The sequence below is a fragment of the Manacus candei genome, unplaced genomic scaffold (assembly GCF_025592945.1).
Source record: "Manacus candei isolate 608988 ecotype Guabito, Panama unplaced genomic scaffold, ASM2559294v1 h1tg000051l, whole genome shotgun sequence".
In the NCBI taxonomy this organism is placed as follows: domain Eukaryota; kingdom Metazoa; phylum Chordata; class Aves; order Passeriformes; family Pipridae; genus Manacus; species Manacus candei.
The window spans coordinates 667,560-691,782 of NW_026138099.1; the positions used below are offsets into that span (position 1 = coordinate 667,560).

At 37.5% G+C, this 24,223-nt stretch overlaps 1 protein-coding gene across 14 annotated transcripts in view; it reads right to left on the reverse strand.

Annotated features, from left to right (window-relative positions):
* Positions 1-24,223, reverse strand: part of NTRK2 (neurotrophic receptor tyrosine kinase 2) — a 204,588-nt gene that overhangs the window by 141,755 nt on the left and 38,610 nt on the right. For 13 of the 14 annotated variants that reach the window (XR_007906910.1, XM_051801380.1, XM_051801381.1 and 10 more), the window contains 6 exons: positions 19,436-19,572; positions 16,308-16,440; positions 14,433-14,732; positions 9,606-9,638; positions 5,269-5,369; positions 3,889-3,988 (listed from right to left, as the gene is read on the reverse strand). Coding sequence is in view for 13 of the 14 variants with exons in the window: in XM_051801380.1 (XP_051657340.1) it covers positions 3,889-3,988; positions 5,269-5,369; positions 9,606-9,638; positions 14,433-14,732; positions 16,308-16,440; positions 19,436-19,572 (804 nt within the window). In the remaining variant the exon portion in view is untranslated. Of the gene's footprint in view, positions 1-2,920; positions 2,941-3,888; positions 3,989-5,268; positions 5,370-9,605; positions 9,639-14,432; positions 14,733-16,307; positions 16,441-19,435; positions 19,573-24,223 lie in introns of those variants that run through there. The other variant, XM_051801389.1, reaches the window with a different exon arrangement.

The window sequence follows — 24,223 nt, forward strand, 5'->3', positions numbered from 1 at the left end:
AAATACACACCAAACTGTAAGAGCTGTCTTGGCAGCTTTCTCTGAATTCCCACCATGAGCACTTTCACATCCCCCAGCAAGCAAGCCAAAGTGTTTTGTAAGAGCAACTCACAAGTCTTAACAAATGCATTTAAGAAATTAACTGAAGCTTTCACCATTTATGCTGCATCTTGCAAGGGTCTAAAAACCTCATCTCCAGATTCAAGGAATGAAAAGCAGCTTTTCATACAAAGTTGTTGTCAAACAGACTCTGTATAAGAAGGTGTTTAAAATGTACACAAGCAGCGAAATAGAGTTATGTTTCACTAGTTACTCTGACCAATTCTGCAACAGAAGTTGGGAAGTCTGGCACAACATGAGAGCTTTTTCTACTCACTCTATTTTAAGTCTCTTCTAGTACCGATCAAAGATCTGTTCTATACTAATACTGTTCCCAAAGTCAATAATCAGAAACTCCTATCTTCTCTAGCTCTAAAAGACAGACTAAAAAGAAGCAAGGCAAGAATTAAAACAATTGCTTGCTTCAAACAGGACAATCCAACTTCAATCAGAATACAGAACATCACAAACAAAATGTTTACATTTTGTTACTGGTGGTGAATGAGTGCTTTGCTTGCTCTCCTTACCTGTAAAAATACTCTATGACTACAATTTGGAAAGATAACTGAGTGAAATTAACATATACCAACTTATTCTCTTACCTTAGATATACCAAATGAATAGACAAAAGTAGAAAAAAAATAATTTTTATACAACTCTTTGAGAGATCTTAATAAGAGATTGATCAGTACTGCCAAAGAACTAGAAGTTCCCAGAGGACCTGATACTCCCTAACACATAAAGTGGACACTTTTCTGCTCTGTCCGGTAAGGAAAAGGAGACAACGGGGAATGTGAGCTCTGTGGCAGGCTGAGCAGCTCCTCAGCATTACCAGTGCTTCTAGGTATGGGCAGCTCTGAGGCAGCACAGCTCAGACACAACTGCCTGCTCCACATCTCTTTCTGGGGACTCTTATCACTGTCAGTCCCACATTCCAACTACGCTCGAGCTCTTTAAGTGCAGAAGAACTCAGCAAGGACACAGTCTAAGAAGTGGGCAGATGATGCCCATGTAAAAGATGGGACCAATTGGCATTTAAAAACATGAGGTGTAAAACGGTGTTTACAGAAGCTACAGATGCCTGCTGAGAACCTCAATGAGATGAAAATTTCATCCCTCACATTTCCTATGGCACACACAGTGCTGATTGGGTATATACACATTTCTTTTTCTGATTTTCAGTGGTACATTTTTTCCATGTACATGGTTGCATGTAAAATACCATTGGTGCCAGTTTGACTGCTCCAGTTACTGAGTAACTATTTGGGGTTTTTCTCCAAACTGCTTGCTAAAGAAGTGTGGGAAGACGCTTAATGACAAGGCGTCCGAAGTGACCATGTTGTGTTCTCAGAAGGTAACAGAAAAATGAAGCACAGCCTTTCATGCATTTTTGCTTGATATAACTCAGGAAGTTACTTCTAATGAATATAAAATAGTTATTAATTTTGGAGAGGACTTTTAATCTTTTTTTATAAATATTTTCCATGGCAATCTGGATATTTCACTCCTTCCCACCTCCCTGTTAAGACTGTTTATTAAACTACCACTACAGCACATTGTCTTTATGCTGTTTGGATTAATTTTGCTGTCACTAAATTCAATTGCAAATGATTCAATGAGTTCTCAGGTAGCTGGCCTGATCCTTTTATTCACAAATTCCAAGACACACATTTTAAATGTATTCTGGTGACCAATAATGATCAAAAAAACCCCTTCTTGTCACCTTTTCCTTATTTTTCTCATGTTTGAACACACCATGTTGTTTATGGATTCTCAACATACGCTGCAGGCTTTTCAGAGCAGGTAATATTTTCTTATTAGTCTGGGTATTGCATATCTATAAAAATCTAATCTCAGGTCAATTCAATAATACTGATAATGATAAAGGGAGAGAGAGTTTCTGGGACTTTGGACTATGGATAAATCCACAGTGTGAAGCTGAGGTGTGAATGCACACTTTGGAGAAGTCTGAGGTCCATTTAAGGGACAAGTGAAAGTCACTCCCTTCTAATGAAACATTAAAGAGTTATTTGTAGCTCACAGTGACATTTCACTATTACCACATATACCATGACTGTAATTAATTTTTGAAGGGGTGTACCTGAACTGTAAACTCATTTTACTGATTTTCCTAACCATCACTGGTCATATTTAAAAATAAACAATATATATGAGGTTGCTGCCTTTCCATTATTTCATATAGTCATTTCCACAAAATATATCCTTATTAAAATATGATCTACATGGACAATTCTGCAACAAAGAACTACTCAGGTCAAATTTACTGATTAGGCAAGTGCATTATTTTTGTGAGAAGAGCTGTATCTTAAGATATTAAAAAACTAATAGCATCCTGGAAGGTAATTTAACACTACCACACAAAACAGAACTTCGTGCATTCTCCCTCAGGGTAGAGTTTACTTCCTAGTTTCTCCAATAGCATTGAAATATTTAATGCACATCTGGAAAAACCTAACAAGTATTCCGCTTTAAAGAACTAACAACAGACAATTCTCATTGTTTCTCTCAGTTAGCTTCCATCTACTTCAGCTCTGTAAATGCAATTCAGAAAGCCTCAAACACAAGTAAAATTTACACTGAACTGTTGTTCAGTCACAGAAAATTTTTTCTAGCCTTCCACCAAAACTGCAGCTCTATCCTGCTGACTTTGTGTTGTTATGCAGAGTATATCAAAATGACTGTCCTCTTCTTATGCTACCCCAAAGAGCAGAGACTGTATCGTATCAGGAGGTGAAAGACAAGGTTACCATCCCAGCAAGCTGATACGCACCGACTACGTTTCTGTTGTGCTCAAATTTCATTTGTTCCAGGAAATCTACTCTAAACAGAACACAAGAACACAAAATATACAGTAGATATCTCTGAAAAGATCACTTGCCAAGAGCACATAAGGATTCCCGAAATATACATCCATGTGGTACTATGCCATAAGCACAGTTGAGAGGAAGTACATGAGGTTAACAGATTAGTCACCACATTCTCCACAGACCCTCATCTACGCATATTAAGAACAAAACTTCATCTCCTTTAGTACACAGTGGTCTTTTTAAATTTCTCTCTTTTTTTAATACCATTTCACTCATATCAGCAGTCACAGACTGATGACATCAGTAAAATAATACGGTAACAGAGTTGTTGCAGGTACCTCTGTGTTATATATACCTCCATCTGGCTGTAAAATAAATAAATAAATGAATAAACAAAAGGCTGAGATTTCCCTCTTTCACAGGGACATGAGTATTCGTCACTCCAGATGCTACTCCCCAAGAAGCACAAGAAAATGCATCTGTCAGAATCTGACAGGATCCACTGCAAATGCACCTTCCACTCTTGTCATTGTTTCCTCTTGAATCACCTTAACGCGACATTGTCGTATTGTCTTGTGTTGTACCTCTTACATACAGTATAGATCCTCATCAAACTGTTATTATCAAACTTGTAGCAAAAAATATTTCATTTCCTGTCTTCTTCCTACCTACACTGTCTTGAGAAATATTTTACTCCAGGAAGTGTCTCAGGGGGATTTGCAGAAGGCGGCAGAGAAATGGGATTTGTCATAAGAACAAAAGAGAAAAAATATTTATCATCCAAAATTCTACACTCTGTCTTCATCTCCCTCTGCCCTTACTTACCTGATGAATTAAAAAAAATATTAAATGTGATGGCATTTAATGTAGCTATTTTGACTGCTCCCAGAACAACCACCTATAGTATCAGCTCCTACAACCCACAACAGTTCTGGAAGGTATAAAAAAAACCCCCGCTTACCTTTCATTCCAAACTTGGAGTGTCTTCCAAACTTCAGAATAATGAGTGTTATTACTAAGCCAGTGCACACCAACGCTGCAATTCCCACTACAACATACACCTAAAAAAGAAGAGGACACAAACAGAACTGCTTGTTTTGCACTTGTAAACTACCTTCAAAGATATCCAGCATACATTCAGATTAATCCAGTTAGGAAAAGAGATTCATTTCAACTGGGAACTCAGATCAAATAGTACAGAAAACAGACTCTTGTTGAGGTTTCTTCTATTCTGCAAGGAGCAGAGATTCAGATAGCTATAAGAACACCTTTTTCAACATCCTACACATTCAAGGTAGGTGGGAGGGAGCATACATCACCCCTTTCCCTTCCAGCAGAGTGGCACGTTACAAGAAAAGTGGCATGTTACACGTAACAAAAGCACATAGGAAAAAAAATTTACTGTGAAGATGGTTGAATACTGGTACAAATTACCTGGAGTGGCTGGGAAGCCTCCATCACCGGAGACATCAAAACCAGAGAGGACACACCCATGAGGATCCATGCTGGCCCCACTTTGATTAAAGGCTTCGACCAGCGGATTTCCACAGATCCCTCCCTTCTCACCTCAGCAGTTCAACGACTCCAGTATCAGATGAGACAAGACTGTTTTGGATCCTCCCAGTTTTTAGCACAGTGTCCCAGCTCACAGTTTGCTCTCTGTTTCATGAATGCACACACCCCACTGCTTGCTGCTTTACAGAGTCACTGGTAGAGGGAGGCTGCAATGTCAACCAGGCTGGTAACCCACTATCAATTTCCAACATTTCAGTTCAGGAAAGCATGAGAGGCAAGGCAGTAAAGGAGGAAGCCTATATCAATTCAGTCACTTTTACTAAAATCTATTACATACCAATAAAACAAAAACCTACAAGAAATCATGTTTTAAAAACATATAATTAGATTTTGAAAGTTCGTTGCAGCACATCCTTTCTCTAAGGAGAAGTAGACTACAGGACTGGTATTCAAACAACAATCTTCAAGTTACCTTGCATGTCTTTGTTTTGTAAATGAAGAGCTGCTCTCCTTAACTAAAAATTAAATGTAAAGTCTTAGGCTAAAAAAATTACAGTTAAGTTGTTCAGAAAAGTAAGAAATAAAATAACAGTTTTACTTGAACTGAAAATTGATTCACTCTTTCAAAAAAATGGGGGGAGGACATGAGTGGGGAGCACTGATTGTTCTTTCTTTTTCCCCTTTTTTTCTGAGTTTTGATCACAACACACTAATAGTTATAGTGTTCTGGTAGCTCAGGGTCCTGTTACAGTGTCTGCAGCTTCGTGAGTTTTATAGCCAGGAAGTTCACAAAAATCATAGATCAGGAAACACCACATATACTTACAGTGATGCTATCTTCATTCTCTTTGTTGGAAACATCCGTGGAAGTGATTTGATTACTGTTATTTGTGGCATCTCCAAGATCATTAGGCGTGGTTTCATACTCTTAAGAAAGGAAAAAGGGTTGCTTTTATAATTTCGTCACTTTGGAGAGGAAATGGTTTTCATTATTTCTGCTTTGTAAGATGGTAAGGTCACTATCGACTTTGGGACTTCGAGCTCTTTGGAAACAACCCATAATTGCTAATGAAGCTGGAATGTTTTGGGGGGAATCACTATAGCATATAACTGAACAAATGTGCTGTGACTGACAAACATGAAAAGAGAAGCAATCTACATCATAATGTGTATTCCTACTGGAAACACTAGAGTTAAACGAGAACTCCATCCAGAGAGTTATTTTAATGCACTTCTGAATTCCCATTAAAAATGAAAGACTGCCCTCTACACTGAACCCTTGCATTCAGTCAAATAAAGGACAGTCTCAGAAATTAGTTCGGGCACTTTTGTTTAGCTGATGAACTTGGCAGATGAGTTTCTAGCTAGTTTTATGAGTATCAAATGAGAAATAGCTGGTTTTATTTGTTTAATAAATAATAAAAAACCTCTGTTGCGTGCACAGGGGTTACCATTTACCACTGCTGTCATACAGGTAATCCTTTAAAAATTCAAGTGTCTGAAGCTGTATGAAGAAATTTATTGACTTATCAAAATAATTCCACTGATAGGGCTGCAAGGGTAAATCCAGAACCATTCCATATAAAAAATGAACATGGCTTAATTATTTATAATAATTTTAAAATGAAACACAAATATATAGTTCATGATTTCCTGACAAAATTATTCAAATGAGATAAAAACAACCAAATAGTAATATATGTTAAGAGAAACACGCATTAAAATAAAATTTAAAAATGCATATATTTTGTATTTACTTTTGGAAACACACAAAACATTTCAATTTCATGACTGTAATGTGTGCAGATGAAAGAAACAAGGGGTAATAACTCCACCTATTACAAAATGCACCTCCAGCATTGCAATTTAAGTTTGCAATTCACTGGGTATTTCTTTACATGTTTGGATTAAAATTAGTGCCATAAGCCTACAGATGAAATTTTAACTATGAAATTGAAAAAGCAGAGCACAGAGGCACAGCTCTTGCTAATTAGAGATGCAGGAGCTCTTCTGATCACAGAGCTGCTGCTGAGCAAGCACAGGGAAGGCTTGCACCCCAGCAGAGGCATTCTCCTTTAGTTCCGAAGGCCAGTTTGGAGAGCTCAGCTGCCAGTGCTAGCAAGACGTTGCACTGGGCTTTTGATCTTCAAGAACACACTTGCTTTCTGCAAGGTAGTAGCAGGCTGCAGACTTTTTTGGTAGAGGAAGCTATCAGCTACCTCTGGTATCAGTGCTATAGTCAGCAGAGTCAGGATGTCTAAACAACTCACATATTCTATTTTGGCTCTAAACTATACATGCCAAAGGACAGGACTCTTTCAAGCCAAAATACATTTTAAATATACAGAGCTTTCATGAGGAAAAAAAATTAATATCTTTGTCTTTTACCATTTGAATTCCACAACTCTGCACTGCATCTCTATGGGTGTAGTTTACCACGCATCAGCAACAGAAGTATGAACAGCACTTCTCACCCGTCCAGGTAGTACAACCTCTGCCTGAACAGCTCACCTGCACAAGCAGCCTGGACTCTTGAACAAGACCATCTGTCACCATGACTACACACTTTGCCACAGGAGAGGAAGAGACTTCTGCTTAATTTATTTGCAGGCAAAGCCTGCTTTATAACAAATACCTAGGCCTAGAAGGTTGGGCTTCCTTTAAAATTACCTGGGAACATTTTCACAAATATAGTTTTGGCCAACCTTATATTTATTGTAGGTTTATAAGACCAACATATAAAACAAATTTTTAGGGCCTTCACTGATCTGACTTTGTAAAACAAACTTCAAAGAAGGAAATTTTTTGGTCTTAATTTCACATGTAAGTAGCAGTGGGCAAAAGACGATGCTATTTGCAGTTGTCTTTGTGCTTATATCTGTACTAAGCTACTGGAAATCACACCCTGGAGGACTAGTGAGAATCATACATAGTGTTTCAGGTCTGGTCTGTGAATCCCCTGAATGCACTTTTATATTCAAATGGGCAAGAGTTAAAGTAGGCTGCATCAGTACACAGGTGTTGTGCTGACATTCCCTGCTGTCTAATTGTGAATCATATGCATTTGAGGTGGATAGTGCCAGATCTTCAATGCGTCTTGAAATGGGTGAGTCAGTCAAGGAAAACACACACAACAGCTATCTAGCCCAAACCAGATGATTCTGAGTTAAACAAATTCCTCTTCATTTCACTATGAAATCCTGACATAAACACTGAGCGCTATATAGAGAGGGTCACGCCTCTTGACTCATGCTAGGTAGGACTCATATTGCTGCAGGGCCAAGTTCTCCTGTGCTGTGTACCTCATGCAGCCACCAATAACTATAAAAACTGCGGTGAATTGCATCTGAGCCTGGGACATATTTTGCAGCAATTTCAGAAACAAGGTGCATGGCAGCTGGGATAGACATAACAGCACAGTCATATCAGCACGGGAAGGGGGGGGGTGGGTGGAAACAGGGGAGGCAGGCCCTGCACAGTGATTCTGGGGGTTTGACTGATATGGGGCAGGTTGTCTCCTTCACATTCACAACCACATTAGAAGAAGCATCGTAGCATGAAAATGTGAACTCAGAGCCAAAGGAGCTGGCTTTGCACTTAAATTTCCTGCTCATACCCAAGTGAGTTGCTTTATTTCTCTCAGTTACTTCCCAGATGGTGTCAGGACAGCTTCCCCTCTTCGCCTTTTCCAAGAGGTGCCAGAGAGGTGAGCTAGAGGCACTAGTGACTGCTCCATGCACTGCAGGAACTGCTCCATGCAGTCTGGACTCCCACGGACAAACACAATGTCATGCAGCCTGATGTAGCCTCATCAGTTCTTCTATTTTCTGTTGTATGTTCAAAACACTTAATGGAAAACATTTGGAAATCACCTCACATCACAAGGACAGCATTTTTAAACAGCAGAAAGAACACCCAAGAATAAAAAGGAAGGCTGCCTTCACCAGGACTGGGTCTTGCAGGGTGTAATCCATCAGCAAAACTCAAAGCACAACATATTAGCAGAATCCTACCCAAGTCAATCGAAGCATACAGCGCTCACATGACTAAAGCCATACACAGGCATCAGGGCCTCATAAACAACTCAGAATCAAAATCTTCATGCATACAGTTTATATAATACAACACATGAAGAAATTGTGCAAACCATCACCACTCTCCTATCCCCAAGCCTCCCAACAAAAAACCAAAACAAAACGAAACAAAAAAAAAAAAAGAATTTGGAAAGAGAGGGAGGGGAAGCTATCCTTTGGAATTTCTAAGCATTTAAAGTCAAATTGATGCTTCAACTGCACATTTGCTAAAGTTTAATGACATGGAATGGAATCAAAGACATAACATTTAGATCAGCTTTAGCTAACTTGAGTCATGGGCCATTTCATCCAAGTAAAAATTACTCCAAATAGGATCCAGCTTCAGGTTGTTTGGGTATGTTGGTTAAGGTGAACTTTCCCACTCACCAGAAGTATACCAGAAATATTTTGTAAAACTAGCCAGTTGCTTTTCATTCTGCAGCTTCTATTCTAGTGCACACTGGCTTTCACTAGGTACATTTCTCCTAACTAAAAAACTAATGTGAACACTGTGCCATCGAATCTCCTGGCACACACTCGGCTACCACTGACTTGATGGTCTGCTTATGCAAGAGAGATGAAGGGAAGGTACAAATGAGTGGACAGAGCAGAATAAATTACCTATAGGAAAACTTACCTATGCCAACTTCATTTTTAAGTGGGATTTAGGGGTACATTTTTGGAGGCAAATTAAGTATGGAATCATCCTTGAAAAAATAAATTAAGTTATATAAGGAGAAATCACGAACTCTCTTTCCTCCAAGAAATGCCTCCAAAAGGTTCACAAAACCTAATGTCTGTGAACTACATTAGACAGCTTTCATTCTACAGGATCAACTGCACCCATTCATAGCAGTGGATTTATGCTTCTCCTAATGTGAATCAAAAGCAGCAGAGTAAGTAAAACATCATATTGCCATCATGTATGTTGAATATAAGGCAGAAGAACCAAAAACACAAAGTACTTTTTAGAATCGTGTTATAATATGTGACATTTCAATTTAACTGAGTCTGACATTCAATCTTTTAATGGCTTCAGTTCCTTAATTTCTAGCATTAAAAGAAAAGAGAAAGGAAATCAAATATATACCATAAACGTCTGGATCCAAAATTGGGCCACTACCTGCACACGGAGAAGAGAAAAAAAAAAAAGAAAAGCTATGTAAATAGATTGCAAATGCTGGACGAATAAGAACAGGTATTGTTTTAAGAGTTGACTTTATTTGCCATAGCAATCACCAGTAACTACATAAATGCAAGTCAACACCAATAATTACAGTACCTGCTTATCAGATTACATTTACAACCATTTTGGAGCTATCCCAAAGGTTAATATTTTGCTTCATGTGAAAGAGTTACTGCAAGCTAGCTCTGGCAAGGGCACACATTATTCCCCAACTGGGCAAAATCCTACTTTCCACTATCAATATATATATATGGAATAAGTGCAACATCAACTATTCCCGTTGAAATGTCAATGGTAAAATTCTCACTGACTTCAAGTGGAATCAGACTTCAGTGAGGTCTAACAATTATGGATTTTTACCTGATAAAGAAATTGCTATTATATCACTGTGAGAGCAAACCGGTTTAGCTGGGAGCTGGTAATTTAAGGGCTAGAGGTAGCAACAACTGAAGCAGTACCATTTCATTCACTCTGTAAAAGGATGCTTCCAAGAAGCCAACTGCACAGCTGATACACAGACAGAACTCTTACCAAAAGAGTCAGATGTCTCAGAAACCAGAATTTACACAAGCAAATGGATACCTGTCCAGGCAACACTTTTCTAAATTTTACTAGTGCCTATTTGCATCCTTTTCTAATTACTGCACATAGGTAAGGCTAAGCACATATGTGAATGTAATGTACAGAATGCCCACAGAATTATTGTGCACTGTTAGACTATTCATGCTTTGAATACTTGTTTTGTATCTTAACATACCTGTTCATTCTAGTTTATAATGTATTCATAACATAGCTTATGTAGTAGGCGTCTAATAATGTCTTCCATATTTTTAGTCTTTCTTTTTGTAGGTTTGGAAGTAAAACTATAGATAATTAAAATCTCTAAAGATGCATCCAACTTCAAATAATATAATTCTGTTTATAATACTATACAGTAAATCCACAGCAGTGGCATTACACTGGCATAAAGCCACTGTGAATATGAGCAGAACACCATTGTTCACAGCATGAGAAACTGTGCTGAAAATATTAGTTGCAACCTATGTGCAGAGTGGCAACAGATAATTAGGTTCATTTTAAAATGCATCTGAAGATATTCTAGTATCCAGATATACATTTCAATAATCCCCATGAGAAGCATCATGTCAATCAACATAAATAAACAACCAGTGAAGAAATGTTGCACTATCTGTCCTCAAGCAACATTTGGCCAGAGATTTCTGTCCATAAAAATCCATGGATTCAGTTTTTCTGCTGTAAAACATCCATCTGCTGAAAGACAGTATTTTTTAACTCACATTCTGCAATCAGAAGTGGAAAAAAACCCAAAACAACAATAAAAAAGCCTCCCAGTCCTTTATTTCTGGCAACATGTTTGTTAACGTTCACTTAAATTGGGATAAAATAAGCAGATTAGTAAACCCTTAACTCCTGCCAGAGATATAAACTAGGAAGTCATCAACTCTATTCAACTCCTTTTGTATAACTGAATACTTCAAATAAAGTTTCAAAAATCAAGATCGTAGACAACTCCCAATTTTCTACTTAGTATTGTTTTTTCTATTTAGCACATAAAAACACACCTACTTAATCATCAGTTGAAGTTATTTTAACATTAAACTTCACCACAATAATTTTGCATATTTACACACATTTATCTTCAAGGCAAATACAGAATGGCACCATTGTTTTGGTCCCCTTTAGAAGAGGCTGTTAAGTAACTGAACTATCAAAAGACTTATCCTATTCACTCATCTTTACAAACTACATCAACTACACTTGGATTGCTTGCTTCTTTCTTTACAAATTTGATGTTTTCAAAATAAAACAGCAGCAAAGGACTCAATTCCAAAAACATCTGTAAAACACATTATGCCACACAAGCAAATGCTACTTCTATGGCATATTTAACATATTCTTTTGCTATGACAAGATATATGTGACTTGGAAACTTCAGCTGAATTTTAGCATAGACAGTTGGTAGATGAATAAGCTTAATTAAAAATACCTATTATTGGTAAAAATCTCTCCGACATTCATTAGCCATTTTGGATCAACTATGAGGACAGCCTCCAGAATAAACCATGACCATTTCTGGCTTACTCTTCACTGCAGTGTCATCTCAAATAATCAAGTCACTTTCAGCAAGAACAGGAAACCAAGAACTTTAGCAGCTTAAAGATAGCTAAAATCCAGCCAATAAAATATAAACTTTATTCTTCTAGGTCTTCATATTTAAAACAAATTCTTATTTTACAACATTAATTGTGGTATCATTAACACCATCAAAATCCCACTGTGGTACATAGTTTCCTCCATCCTCAGACCAGTGAAAAAAGTTCACCAAGTAGCATGCTGGAAATTGAGAGCACCTTAGAGAAATCATGTCTTCACCATGTTTGATGCAACTGTGAAAGTGAAGCATTACGTTGTTGATAGTAGAATGTGTTTCAGACTTATGTGTATTCACTTTAGACATATGGATTATAGGTTTTGAATTTTTTTTTTGTTTTGTTTTTACCTTCTGAGCATTTGCCCAAGTGATGCAATAAGCAGAGAATCAGTTTAACGTCAGTGAGTGTACCTCACTCCATGAAACATCAGGACTAATATTTAATTCAGTCATGAAGACATGGAAATGAACATAATACCAGGGCATGAGCCTTAACCTTTATGATTCATTGTACAGTATAGGGGCCAAAAGAAGAAACTACACAGTAACAACAGCACTGAAAAAACCTTTTAAGGATTTGTAAAAGCTTGACAGTGCTTTAAATAGTAATAGTTGAGAATGAAAATTGTAATACAACACATCTGCTTTTATGTGAGCTTCAGTGGAGGAGACAACAACATTGTGACATTTTCAGCAGCTCAATGACATGAACTCTTACAGGAAAAAACTAAAAACAATATTGAGGAGGCTAAGTATGTAAGCCATTTCCCCTGCTGTTAATTTTTAAGACTGGTTTGGTGCCATTCACTATATATGAACTAATTTCTAATGCAGTTACATCCTGTCCATAGATAGTCCCATTTCCTCTGTACTCTTTTTGTGAAGCTTAATCCACTACAGGACTTGGGAAATGCCTAAAGAACACAGCACAGATTAAATAATATATAGTCATATATAGACTTATATTCCATATGAATATAAATATGATGGAACAAATAAATAATGTTTTCTTTCTAATTTAGAGGATAGCTACAGTTCTATTTACTGATCTAAAACAACACAACTGGAAAGTTTTCAGTGCACACGGGAGAGGCATAAAGGAAAAACAGGAGAAGGGATTTGGATCAAAGACAAAAAATTATAAAATCACCTAAATGTATGAGAGGTTAACTGTTATTCAATTAGAAAATGAACTCAGATTCATATTAAATAAGCAGAGTTTAAGAGAACTTCCACTGTACACAGAATATCCATGAGGTGAACTGTTTTGCTGAACATTTAAAAAGCAGTATTAAAGGATGCCAATAGCTGAAATCATGGCATGTTTCTGTAATGAGTCTACTTAAGGAAGAACTCCAGAGAAAAAAAGAAGAGAGGAGCATTAAGGACAGCAGGAGTAAATAGTCTGATTTTATCAGCTCTGCATCTTCTCCTTCTAAAGATGGGAAAGTCTTTTGACCTACTCTCTCTCTCCCTACAGGAAACTGAGTTGATAGGGAAAAAATGACATATGACCATATTTTTACTTTCTGTAGCCTGAGATATAGGAAGAGAGAATTTAAACATCCCCCTTTTTTCCTGCCAGATAACGTTATACTGCACATTGCTGTTTAAAAGAAGACAACTTTTTATATCACATGGCTAAAAAGCCAAAGGTACATACAGGCTTGTATTTTCAGATATGAGTATGTAATTATCTGCACAAAACCATGACTTTATTTCTACTCCAGATGTGCAAGGTCCCCTCAGTGTTTTCTTCCACATACACCAGTATGCTTACATGTACAGTGACTGTTCTTGCAGTCACTTCATGTATGGTTTTGAAGATGTGAGAAAAGATCAAATCACAGAGAATAACAATCACTTACAGTAGTCCCTGCAATTCAGTAATTAGTCTACCTTAAGCCTGCCCAAAAAGCATTTAGGTGGCCTTGGTAGAACCTTTAGAGCAATTGAAGATGCAGCTATCTTGAACAGTGATACTCCTAGACATGTAGATGCCCAACCTTCACATAGATGAATGGGAACTGGACATCAAAATGCCTGTAAGCACCTGAGACCTTGTCCATCCTGCCTCTGGGTCACCGATGCCCTAAACAACATATTATCATCAATTCACTGGACCGCACGATCAGTTTTGCAACAAGGCACTAGATGCTACACAGGCATCCTCCATGTCTTGCAATACACTGCCTAGTTCCATTCGTATGCAGTGCAGCAAATTACAGAGTGGCTGAACTGGCAGTCAGTGCCTTCCAGGATCAGAACTGAGGCTTGGGAAAACTTAAGAAAAGCAACCTTTTATTAGCCTTAGCTGGCAGCGAGGATGGCTACTCAAAGGAAAGATTTATAGAGCACTGGCATGGCCTCCCTTGAGAAGCAATAAACAAGAAGAAAATAATCAAGGAAAACATTATTTTACAATTAATATTGAAGACATTTATTCAGAGAAAAAAAAGTCCTATAAAAAGCTTCCTCCAAATAGTTAAACTGGGCAAGAGCACTGTCTCAACAGTATAAATTTGCAATTGCTAACATTAAAAAAAAATTACACTTACCGTCTCCAGGGACTGACATGAAATGAGCATCAACCCGTTTTTCATCCTCTCCATAATCATTCTTTGCCAGTAAGGTATAAGCACCATTATTCAGGTGTGTAGGATTGTCCAGCTGAAGGCAGCCATGGTATTCACTTTGATTGATAACATGTATTTTAGTACAGATGTATTCAGACTCATTCAGCACAGCTCCTTCATAGAACCACTGCAATGTGGGCTTAGGGTTCCCTTTCACAGTGAATGGAATACACCAGTGATGGTCTGGGGTTGGAGATTCAATAAATGTGATATTTGGTGCAACTATATTGGAAAAAAAGAATGAAGAACATCAGAATATTCTGAACATGTCCTTCCTCCTTTCCTTTTCTCCCTCCAAAGTTATCAGGGAAGTATTTTTTATTCACCAGTACAAATACATGTTACTAGTAGGAATGGTACATATTTGAAGGATGCTCACAGAGGAATGCACCTGCTCTGCCTAGGGTACTATGCTTACAACTGAAATGAAGCTGCTCTTCAAAAAAACAAAGCAAACTAGTTTCAGACAAAGACTGAACATGTGTTAAATCACTTAAAGCCTGTAAGGTGTGGGAAGTTCAGTTACTAGATCGCTGAGAAAATCTCTCTCTTGGAAGAGAAACATTTTAGCTTTATTTTGCTGAAAAAATGGTGCACAGGAGTGCTGAAGGAAAACAGCAGTATTGAAAATATTTAAAAGCTGGCCAAAAGCAAGTAGCACTGCAAATATTCTCAGCTAGGAATCCAAACTTACAGACTATTTTCTTCACAGAATCAAAGTCAGAACAGATTACTTAATTCCCTGGATTCTTTTCTCAGGGAAAGATGATTTTCTACTATACATATTCTCATCCTTGTTCAAATCTGCTAAATGCCTCAAGTTTACAGACTACTTCTGTTTCTCTCAAGAGATTATTCCAACACCTTGCCCATTATTTCACTACCGGGAAATTTTCCTCTATATTTATTCTTAACTACATCCAATTTCATCTCGTTGTACTCCCTTTTATCACTCATAACAGTGCCAAGCTCAGAATCTCATTACACTGTTCAAACATTTCTAGTTTATGTTCTTTCCCATAGTTATTACATATCCAATTTCAACCTACAAACCTACATGTACAGTGATTTCTGTAGTTTGCTCTGTCATGAGCACACGCTGAGCCAAGTTTGCTGTCTACGAACTGTTCCATTCTCATCTTCAATTAAACAGAGGGTTGGAACTTGTGAAAACACACTGTCATGTAAAATGACAGTGTAAATTCATGTAAAATGAATTTAGCCTGGAGCCTAGACCTAAGAAGCCAGTGCCTCTACACTAAATGTCCCTTCCCCCTTCCTTGGCCCTGACAAATACATGCACTATTCAAAGCTATGACAAATAAATTTATATCTGGCCGTACAAATGTTGAAAGTGTATTATTTTTCGAACAAAGCAGCTGTTATTTTAGATAGTAAGAACTTAAGCATTTGTAGTCTCATAGAATTCTACAAGCTTTTTGATGCATTCACACTTCTCAATTCCTAAGATAGTGTGTATGGACACGCACATCACTACAAACCTTCCCACACTGATAGTGCCATTTAGTATTTGGGATTTTAGACCTTTACTTACAGATTGTTCTAAGAGGAAGAGGAAGCAGTTACAAACATATTTTTTGCAGAATACAGAGTTGAAAAAGATAAATGCAACAACTGCTCGTTGGGCTACTCCTTAGCATTAACTGAAGTAGATAGTTCACATGCCTTAACGGTTTTCTTTTCAACAACCTTAGAGACCAAAAAATACTTATATCCAAAACAGCTCCTGCTAATGCAGTTTGGCCTCAGGACCTGTATGGAGGCCTGCATACGTACAGAATACCGTGAGCTCGGCAGAGGCTTGGTACTCTCCCACAATGTTCTCTGCTACGCAGGAAATCGACAGTCCACTGTCCATGGACGAAACATTCTTTATGGTTAGTGAGGCAGGGTTCTTATTTGTGTCACTCTACAAATGATCAGAAAAACATGTATGTGTCAACCACAGCATTAAGAACAAAGGAGAGGGAGGGTGTTATTGGCAATAGCTGAATGGCATTTTTCATTTTCCCTTCCTTTTAACTCTATCAGTCCACAATTAATCAAAGCCTTACCTTAGCGTCTTATTCACACAGACCTAAATCACCTACAGAATCAATTTTAACAATCAGTGGCAGTGGATTCAAAGCTCCAGAAGTCCTGCTACAAACACTGCACTCAACCATGTTTCTGTCCTGTCACTTTCAGTCTCTGCCTTTTTTTTTTTAACACTTGATCCTCTCCACACAAATGTTTTCTTCTCTACCCACACCCTTGCTCATCCCTCTCTCCTACTTCATAACCAATTTCTGTGTTCTATCTCTGCCTGTTCTCTTTGTTCTCTTGCCTATATTCTGTTCAATCCTTGCTTTACTTATCCTTTTCTCTCTTTCCTTTAAAATTCTGCGTGACATCTCTTCCACTGATGCCTTCTGAGCCCTACTGTACCTTGACAAGGATGTGTCTTCTACCTCCTCAACCAAATTTCTCTTGGAAGCTTTCTTTTCTCAAGAAACCTTCCACAAGAAACTAAATACTTTCTACTACCTATGTTATTGTCCAAGTACTGTTTTATGTGTTAAGTACAGCCTAATTAAGGTAAGAATGATAATTCTTATAAATCTTGATTCTTATGATTCCTAGAAAGCTCAGTGTCCATCTACAGTCTTAAATGACATACTGAATATGCAGCTATGCCATACTGATTAAGGAAATATGGGTGAATTATACACACACACAAAAAGCAAGCTATTTGTTAATGGTTCTGATGTTCTTAAATCAGGCCTTCATATGATCTCCAAATCATTATTTCCATACCTGAATTTTTCACAAAGAGCAAGACTGTTTTATTAGGATAGGAACCAAACACATTCAGAAAATAAACAATAATTAGGATAATTTTTTAAAACTACTTTTGAGATAATTTTCTTACTGTACACACACACACCAGCAGCGCACAGAACACAAACAAATAACACAATGCATCTGTAAAACTGCAGCAACCTGACATGGCAGTCAATAGGAATTTGTGGGAACACTTTTGCATATAGTCCTGTGCAACCAGAATTTTGAACCTCAAGATGACAGCACAACTCCATCTGAGTTAAATGTCCCTTTGCTTTCAGTGTTACAATAGGGGAGGTGGGTGGAAAAGCAAACATCCCATCACACACTTCTCTGCGTGCAATTCTCAGAGGTGAGCAGTGCCCAAAGCTGGACTGAAAGCAGAGGGGCTCAACCACAGGCTCAGGGCTGAAATCTAAAGCAAGAAAAATCTAAGCAACATCAGTCAGACTATACATCAGCATAGAAACTCAGAACATACAGCTTTGCAGAACTAAAGTCTAGTTTTAACTTTTGCTTATGTCTCTCTTAAAACAGGAAAGAGAGAGAAAACAGGCAAAAGCAGAATATGAGGTGAAGGAAAGGGGGGCAGAAACTGAGACTTGCAAGTGAGAGAAAACAAACCGAAAGCAACACTCACAGAAAAGGACAGTTGTGAATGCCAAACAAGGTTTAAAAGGCATGAGCTCTCCTGCTACTGAAAAGACTACTGTGCTCCACGGTTAAGGCTGTAGCTAGCCTGTATTATGAGCCCCTCTAAAACACCACGATGAAGTTATTCCAGGACAAAATACTTCTGGAGAGCTTAAAGTAAATTGATTATGGCATTTCAAAGATAGGAGGGTTAAAAAATGAGGTGACCTCACTTTCTGAACAGCATCCCACATTTGTTTTGGCTCCTAATTAAAAAACAAAAAAAGTTAAAAAAAAGAGAGAGAAAAAGAGCACAACTTGGCATAGATTCCCCAAACTGTTTTACTTTCTTGTTCTTGATGACGATTGATGACTTTGGGGAACTTTACAGATCAGAGAAAATTACTTTAAAAATACAACTAGAGCTCTGCAGAGCTCTTACTAATGGAGCTGAAATGAAAGACAGGCTAGTTAAATTCTATACAAGCCTGATATAATGACCTTATGAAAGAAAGTACAAAAACTGAGACCCAAGAGATCCTGTCTCTTCCACACTGCAGGAAGAGTTTTGGAAGTACACATCCCACACCTTGTACAGACCAAGAAGCTTTAGACAGTTGTGCATCACCATGAATGTAGGACAAACAATGCCACAAAATTTTAATACAGAGAAGGTCTTTTCCACTGTGTAAATAATGCCAATTTATGAGGTCAGTAGCTGCATGTTGAATATCTGTTTAAATGCCTCATCTTTGTCAATACTTCCATCAGAAAGAACTTAATCATGCCATCTCCAGTGTACACACAGTCTACAGTAGGGACACAAAATATAAAGATCCCAGAAAACAACATTCCCCCTCCTAGATGATTTCACTGAGGAAACATTTTCATAGTTCATTTAAAAAATGAACAAACACATGCCATTCTTTTTAGTAACATTTTAACTTCAATTTCCAAGGCTTCCTTTTGTAGCAACACCTGGCAGGAAAATTAAACAAGCCACAAAATATTTACAACCAAATTCCAACACACCAAACCTTTGACATGAAAATATAATAAAATTATGAACACAAAGTTTTTTTCACAATTAGGATAGATTGGATTTATTTTCTGTAAGCAGGTATCACTGATAACAAGAAAGTCCTTGTGTTTCAGTATCCCGATTCACATTACTTTCAAAAATTTACATTACTCTCATTTACCAGTGAACATCAAAAAACCAGAGTGAAAATCAGGATCTTGAGAAACAAATGTCTGCCATTCTCCAAAAGCACTGCCACAGTCACCCGTGATTGAAAATAACTGGAAAACAAATGTAATCCCAACATTAACTTTCTCTTTCATCTTTTTAATAAAAAGTTAACTAAAGCTGAATGTGTAACTTCATTCCATCATTCAGCAGGTATCACCTGTCTCCGAATTGTCACATATTTGAATATAAAACTTACCTCATGGTTTGAAACAAGATTAGTTACCACCCAGGACACATTTGGGGGTGGTCCTCCAGTAGTATCACAGTACAACGTGATGCTCTTTCCTTCCACCACGGTGATGTTATAATTGCTTAAGTTTGCTGAGGGCAAGTCTATGATAGAAACAATAACAAAAAACATCCACACGTATTTGTATTTGACAGAAGAGACACCATGCAACTCTAATCAAGCCGTATAAATGCAAGCAAAACCACTACTACATCAAATATTTACTGTAGTCAGTGCTATTCAGTCAAGCAGTCAAACAGAATCTTTGGAAATATATAACTACAATGTTTGGCTGCTATGTATTTTCTACACTTCCTCTGCTTCATATCTTAAGAAAACAATATTGCATGTGGAAATACATTATGCTAGTTAAGTATATAGGGAAATATGTCAGGTCTGCAAACAGAAGTTATCCTAACTTCAGTTTTTAACTTCAAAATGGAAAAAACCCTTCCCTTACTCTTCAAACCCAGAAACTTTATCTATCTTTTTGTAACAAACACAAAGCAATCTCTATGTTCAACTAACTGACATTGTGGTATTCCTGCTGTTCTCCACAACACTAACAAGAAAATCCCATTAGCTCCCAGTATCACACAGGTGACTGCAGCCCTCCTCTCACAGAGTGACAGAGATCACAGAGAGCAGGGCAAAACCTAGATCTTAAGTACAAAGTGAGGGAAACAGAGCACTGAACAGATCAAACTAGAGAAGAGAAAGGACAAAAGAGAGTGTTAGCAATTGCACGGAGTTCTATCCAAGGCACCTCAGCTGACTTTTCTAATGCCCTCAGAAAAGCAGAAAAGGAGTGAGATGGTATCACTCATCAGGAAACAAGACCAAATTTTGCAAGAGTAAGGACTCCCACTTCATCTTACATAGCTATAAATCACTCTGTATCTCATTCTTTAGCACTAAAAGCAACGGGAGTTTCCCAAAGAGTAAATATGTGCTGAATGCTTAGAAAAACACACAGAATTACAGACTCACCCTCTTCAAAAATAATAACAGCAATATCAGTAGACTGTAGGCACACAGGCACTCACATTTCATATTTATTTACATAGCAAATAAATATCACCTTTCTTAAAGATACTATGTCATCATTTGAAGCTGCCACACTCTGTAAAAAGCCTTGGTCTCCTTTACGAGGCATTTCTCAGCAATGGTTCCAGGTAAGTTTTACTTGCAATTTATCACCTCAAATAATCAAGCTTATCTGCCGTGCTGGATATGTATGCATCATCTTGCAATAACTTTTCTTTTTCTGAAACAACAGTTCTTTTCGTTTGTTTTTTTTAGTTGAGAGTACAGCACTTTCATCATGGACTTGGTACAGAAGTTTAGCAGAGACTTTTTTCCTTATATAAAATATCCAAAACAAATAACTAACTGCCAACGCAGCGTGAACACATATGTTTGCTGGAGGTTCAATAGAAGCTATATGTATTGGAAATCTGCCTTAATTAGTTCAATAAAAGAAAAAAATTAAAGGAATTAATACAGAAAAGAAGGTGAATAATTTCCCAGGCAATGCTTTCTTGCCTAATAAGATTTGGAGATCGGCACAAGTATACACTAACTGCTCAGGCAATTCTCCTGGTGCTTTAAGTAGTGCTGTAATATGATTCCCATTATAGGCATCATAGATTTCTTCTATTATGTTCACTTTATAAATCATATGTTGAAGTTTATTGAGACAGAGCTGGAGTTTGTATGCCTTGATGCAGTAATCTGTTAGCAAAGGTAGCCATCTGCTCTAGCCTGCTGTGAATTCAAATCTCACCAGTGTCTGTCAACTAGGTGAGCAGGAAATAAAACTAATCTTAGGGAACATCTGGATATTAATTATGCTATTTAGGGAACAAAGAGAAAAGTAACGAGATAATTTGCTTCATAAAGTTACACCTTCACACCATCTCTGAAAACCATTACAATTACTCCTGCCAGACCTGAACATCCGAAGAGATTAAAGGTCTCTGCTCTTCCTAGCCCTAGCACTTGGGATAAGGTCTACATGGTAGATTAGCATTTCACTGTGCAAACCTGCACAGTTCCTACTAACATATCATTTCAGGTGAAACCACCAATAAAATATAAACAACTTTCGTCCCTCAGAGCTCTCCTTTGATAGCTGTTAAGTTCTGAGACAACTTCTTCCTGCAATGTGTTTATGTACAGGATAGGTGACTGAAGTTTAATTTCTCTGGTACTGCCTCTGTTTTTCACCCAGAATTAAATCTAGTTCTGTTTATTTGCAAAAGTCTACATATGTCATGTTGGTGTTAAGTCTCTAATGAAAACAGCTACATCATGCCAGGAGGTTATAAAATATTACTGCTTATTATTCTATAGGTTCCTAAAGTTACACTAAAAACCAGCTGCAAGACCTCTGCCTCAAAAGAAGTACAAACGGAATGGAATGGAATAGAATAGAATTAGAAATAGAAATCATGTTGCTGTGTGTGTTTTATTTCACTTTCTTTCCCAGTCATGAGGTGGGTGGAAAACCTAAGAAACACCTTGGGATTCATTTTTTCTGGTTACATGTCTTGAGATAATGAACTTTAACTGCAAGGTCATTTTGCTTTTATTTCCAGTGGCTCCCAAACTGCTCCACAGCAGAATACACACTCAGAATACACACTGTTTGAGATGTGGTTCTATTTCAGAAAAGTGGACAGTAGCTTCATATCCAGACATATGATGCACTGCACTTACCAACAAAGCAATGACACTTAGCAGCAAGACTGTACTGAAAAATAACTGTATTTAAAAAAAAAAAACAAAACACATTGGACCTTAACATACATACATACATGCTCAGTTTGTATGCTCAGTGTAGTGTGAGATCATTTATATGGGTCGGTAGCATTTTGACACTTATAAAAGATATCCAACCATGTTGCTTTCACTTCTGACTCAATTTGGTTAAATACAGGGGTTTAGATGGCTATCGCTTCTGTTAAAATGTACATCTGATACAGATGTACATTTTAAAGGACTTTGCAAACAGCAATTGATACATGCAATCAGACAACAGATTCAAATACTATTGTATACTGCCAGTATAGTAAGTTCAGACTGTAGGATAAGGGCCCATAAAAGGTAGTCATGACGTTATCTTTCTATAAGTTTCATCTTGATATCTGTCAGACAGAGACTACTCTGTGCTTCAAAGCTCAAACACAATCTCTGTTTCAAACTTTTATAGTAATAATTATTATAACTCTGGATATCAGCAATGACCCATTTAGTATCCAATGTCTTTTTCAAGTTTGCTGTATTTTTGGCCTTAGCAACCTTCTGCAGCAATGAGTGTTACAGGTGTAATGTTCAGGCTGTATACAAAAGCAATTCCCTTTTACCAGTTCTGAAATTTCTCAGTGACCTTCAAATTTATTGAGTACTCTCTTGTTCTGGTGGAACAGAGTAAAGAGAGTTTCTGAATGATCTCCTTAAGATTACATTCTTTTATTTTGTTTCTCAAATCCCTTTTCTTCTTGATAATCTATCCAAAGCTTTTCAATCTCTGCAAAAATGGGAGGATGGAACCTGTTACTGAGAACTTTAAACTATAATGTAGAAAATAACCCAGTTCAATAGATGAAGGTACACACTAATATCCATGTGTTTCATTATGCATTGGTATATAACAGCTATGTTCTTCACCACATACAGAATATCTTTTCTCCTATTCAATTTGATTACACTTTATTCCCACTTTATTCAATTTGATTTACACTTTATAGGCAGCTCAGGATTAGAATAAGCAGTCACTTCCCTCACTCCAGCACAACTAGACACAACAGAGACAAGCAGAAGGAACTCATTTCTGCCAGCTGAGTTTCTCCAAATATCATCTCATACTTTAGAAGGAACAAACTCCCCCTTATGTAGGGAAGAGAGGCATTTACCCTCACAAACCATCATTAGTGCAAAAGGATGACCTGAGGCCACCAGACAGTGGAACTGCCAAGCATCACTAGGGAATTACTCCCATCTTTCCTGTGCACAGCTGGGACCTCAGCAACCACAAAACCAAACACCTTGGATGCAATTTTTAAAGGTTACTACTACATCGGGCTACGCAACTGTCAATGGAAATTCATAAAATGAATGTGCCTAAATTCCTACAGGGCTTTCAAAGGCTTCATGCTGCTACTTAGTACTTTCTATAGAAAGCTTAAATTGGCCTTACTAGGGCCAGATTGTCATTGTATGTCAAAGGAAGGATATGACCTAATGAAGAAATAACTAAATATTAATATAAGCTGTAGTCTGTAGCTCAACTCTTAGCAGCAAGAACACTTTAGCCAGTATACTAAAGCTACTTTTCGAAGGTGATGGTCTTAAGCCAGAATAAGCAAATCCACCATTACACCAAGGATACTGTTTCACTATCTTCAGCTACAAAAATTTTTACAAAATTAGTACCAGATTCACTTTTTCTGCTTCAACTCTCATCTGTTCAGTTCTGGGATTTGTGCAGTTGCTCAAAAATCTTCAACAATTCTCTCAATATGGTCAATTAGCATCACTAATACCTAAGAAATTACATGATGAATAAATGAGTACCTGGGAGAATACCGTAAATTCAATATTGCATTCATTTATGAAATCCTTTGCACACTAAGTCCCTGATTTTCATTGTTCTGTCAACAAAATCTTTGGAGTCTAGACATGATGCCGTGTCACTAAATGTTTTTCAATGTGGCCCATAACATCTCCCTTTTGTTTGGCATGTTTTTGGAG